This window comes from Photinus pyralis, unplaced genomic scaffold (assembly GCF_008802855.1).
Source record: "Photinus pyralis isolate 1611_PpyrPB1 unplaced genomic scaffold, Ppyr1.3 Ppyr1.4_LG1, whole genome shotgun sequence".
Classification (NCBI taxonomy): Eukaryota; Metazoa; Arthropoda; class Insecta; order Coleoptera; family Lampyridae; genus Photinus; species Photinus pyralis.
The window spans coordinates 55,254,630-55,258,357 of record NW_022170249.1 but is presented as its reverse complement, the minus strand read 5'-3'; the positions used below and the strand labels follow the sequence as shown (position 1 = coordinate 55,258,357).

The 3,728-nt window shown below is 35.0% G+C and overlaps 1 protein-coding gene across 1 annotated transcript; it reads left to right on the top strand.

Moving 5' to 3' along the window:
- Positions 1 to 387: 387 nt before the first annotated feature.
- Positions 388 to 3,181, top strand: LOC116163311. The gene is made up of 3 exons (XM_031477194.1): positions 388 to 680; positions 1,926 to 2,349; positions 2,395 to 3,181. The coding sequence occupies exons 1-3, from the start codon at positions 443 to 445 to the stop codon at positions 3,179 to 3,181; spliced, it is 1,449 nt and encodes a 482-aa protein (XP_031333054.1). The 5' UTR covers positions 388 to 442.
- Positions 3,182 to 3,728: the final 547 nt, after the last annotated feature.

The following is a 3,728-nucleotide window of genomic DNA, read 5'->3' as shown; positions in this document are numbered from 1 at the left end:
TATTTAAAGAATAATATTTTCAAATTTCGAGTGGAAGAAATTCTTCTTTTCTTATTCCTGCAAGATAAAATAAATAATTAACTATTCGTTCGTCATTAATGCAGGTGAGTTTTATTGAATGTAATATTTATACTATATATATATATATATATAATAAAAATATAATATAATATAAAAAATAATATATTTAATTACTCGTTGTATGTCATTTCAGTCCCATGTCATCTGCAACTTTTAATATTATTTTCATCCATAATGTGAAGCTCGTCCTGATGATGTGTGTGAATGTTGAATCAATAGCCTAAAGAAAATTAATGAACTTTTTATTTACCTATATGTGCATAACTATATACCAGCATAAATGTTCCTACAAATTAGTATGGAGAACTGCATCCATAATATTCCTAAATGTAGGTACATACTTATTTTTCCATTTGTAGCTATGGATAATAATGTTACACCCTATTTTGAGGATCTAGCCAGAGATTATCAAGAGAGTGTTAATCAAGAATTTAATAGAAATGAACAAACAATAACAGAATGTTTGCAGAAATTAGAAACACACTGTCGAATATTATTGGTATTGGTAAACCACACTACAGACAATTTGCAAAATTTATTAATTAACCTGTACAATATTGTTCATGATATGTTTGTGAAACTGGATAACTTGTTAGATGGTAAGTTTGTAAACATGATTGATGGTAGGTATCTATTACAAATAAGTAAAAGGCATAGCTAGTATTAGGTACACTAATTTGTAATAATCTCAGTCAAAAATTGATATATTGGAGAAGTATGTCTTTATGATTGTGTCAATGTTAAACGAAAAGCCTTTTTGTTCAACATTGGCACAATCCTATCCCGGAAGCCGCTCCCATCTTTAGAAAACATAGATTGTAGACCGACATAAGGTGTTCTGTGACCTGCATTCTTTGCTGGCGAGAATAAGGCTTGCTATAGATGTGGAGGTGTACCTACTGCAGAGGTACACCCCAGAGGTGAACAGCAAAGGTTTACCTCTTGAAGCGAGGAGCTCACTCACGTAGCTGTCAACCTCTGCTGTCAGTTGAACTCGTGGCTTTTACACGAGTAGACGACGCCATCGCAGTTGTCGGTTTAGTGTTTGCAACTAGTGGTATAATTAACAGGGAGCGCCGAAAAACATGAAGTAAAGACTGGTTATTATAAAAAAAATCAGTACAGTCATGTCGACTTGTTACAAGAGTTGAGGGAAGAGGAAGCAGATTATCGCAACTACTTGAGAATGGACAAAGCTTTATACCAAAAATTGCTAATATTGATAAAATTAAAATTCAAATGATACGACAGCAAATTATGGCAAATGCATATTAATTTTAAAACATTAATCTCCGTTATTCTAATTTTCCACCGACAAAGTACTTGATTCTTCAATTCAAATATGTATAGGTACGTTTAGCACAGAAGGCACGGTGAACTGACTGTGGTAAGCTCATACCCTCACACACGCACAGGTCTGGTGACCCCCAGCTGTAGAAAATATATTTTTTCAATTCCACTCCAGAGGTCAATTCGACCCCCAGAGTTTTATCACACGGGAGTGGCACACACGCCGAGGTTTCCTTCTGGAGGCGAACAATATAGGTAAAGCTCTGCGGGACACCTTCACGTGTATGGCTTGCCTTATACTGTGTTTCACGGGTGCAACTAAGGAAAATCCAACTACACCATGATATACCTACAATGCGATGAAAAATAAGTGGCTGTCGAGTCGCCTTTGGAATTTTTGTTTACATGCAAAACCGTAAATAACTTGAACTTCCAAAGGCGACTCGACAGCCACATGACATGATGACAGCCTGACATTAGGGACTTGTCTAGTTAACGATATGATTTATGAAGCAATCTCGGAATGCAATGAGCTGTATTATCTTTTTTTGCAGTTCCATCGGAACATGTAGCTTACTCTAGTCCCAATCAAAGTAGTGGTTTTGTGGGAAGACCTAGCAAGATTATAACATATGAGCAAGTTGTGCACATCAGAAAGTATTGTAATAGTTGGAAGGACGTGGCAAAACTTTTAAGGGTTTCAAGGAGCACTTTATTTCGAAATAGAAAAGGCCTAAATATAAGTGATCATATGGTGGATGATCATGACTTGAAAGCAGTTATAGAAGGCATTTTGCAAGAAACACCCAATGCGGGTGAAACCTATGTACTAGGTAGCTTAAAAAGTAAAAATATATTTGTTCAACGTTGGCGAGTTAGAGAGCACATTAGTACTATAGATCCATTGGGTAGAGAGCTTAGAAGAAGATCTGCAATAAAGAGAAGAGTATACAAAGTACAAGGCGCCAATTATTTATGGTAATCATTGAAGAATTTCTTTTGTATTGATTATTAACTTTTTAGGCACATTGATTCCAATCATAAACTAGTAAACTTTCGATTTGTATACCATGGGTGTATTGACGGTTTCAGTCGAGCTATTATTTACTTGGAATGTTTAACTAACAACAAAGCCAATAGTGTGTTAAGTTGTTTTCAAAAAGGTGTAACTGAATTTGGACTACCCAGTAGAGTTCGCGGCGATCGTGGAACAGAAAACATATCAGTAGCACGATATATGATTGAGCAGCGAGGCATGAATCGAGGGAGCTTCTTGGTTGGCCGTTCTGTTCACAATCAACGAATAGAAAGGCTATGGGCAGAAGTTAATAGAATAGTGACCAAACATTTTAAAGAACTGTTTTACTATATGGAAGATCAAGGACTATTAGATGAGAACAGTGAGATTGATTTATTTTGTTTATGTCACATATATTTACCACGTATACGGCAAAGTTTAAACCAGTTTGTTCAACAATGGAACTATCATGGTTTGTCCACAATGCACTCCAGATCGCCTTTCTATTTGTGGAATGCTGCAATGCTAACCGGTGAACATTTCAATGCATTGGAAGACCCGAACTATATATTAAATGGGGAAGACTATGGAGTAGACAACATGGGGCCGCTCGTGTGTATAGAAACAGCAAATCATGTGGTAATACCAGATTGTGAAGTTGTTTTAAGAGAAGAACACATAGCGCAGATCACAGAGTTAGTACCAAATGCTTTAGATGACGATGGCAATAATGGAATCATACTCTATCAAGCTATAAGGGAGTATTTAAGACATAACTATCGAGACTTGTAAATTATAGTGTGGTAATATAATATACTACCTAGTCAGGATGTCCATTTTTGTCTTAGTTTTAGTATGAATGAACCTAATTTGTTTTATTTTACAAGAAATAGTTTAAATTATACCTGAACATTTTGTAAAAATTTAAATACATTAGATTTAACAGTTTTCTGTTTAATGGCCTGCTTTAGTACCTTCCAATACAGTTTCCACAAAAGAGCTTATTGGTTTTGAGGTTTGATATTTTTATGAAATCAAAATCTTAGTTTAAAGTGTTAACACATGAATTGGACGGTAATATTTCAAGATTTTGTTACAATTTAGTAATTTTGAATATTGAAAAGTAAATTTAATTGTGTGATATATTTATTTACAGTTAATTAATGAATTTATAACAGAATGGATTAATTTATAACAGACACGTACCTATTTATTACTCACAAGTCACTTACGAGCACGGTATTTCACTTGAGCGTAACCATATAGAACCTTCCAAATATAGCCTCGTCGCGCTTATATAGCAAACGCCCGAGCCATCGCGAACCCACTAGAACGTTCA

Bases quoted from the DNA above. Each gene is read 5' to 3' on its own strand.
- LOC116163311 (XM_031477194.1), top strand. From the start codon at position 443: ATGGATAATAATGTTACACCCTATTTTGAGGATCTAGCCAGAGATTAT. The intron at 681-1,925 runs GTAAGTTTGTAA...CTTTTTTTGCAG, and splicing joins ACTGGATAACTTGTTAGATG to TTCCATCGGAACATGTAGCT. The intron at 2,350-2,394 runs GTAATCATTGAA...TTAACTTTTTAG, and splicing joins CAAGGCGCCAATTATTTATG to GCACATTGATTCCAATCATA.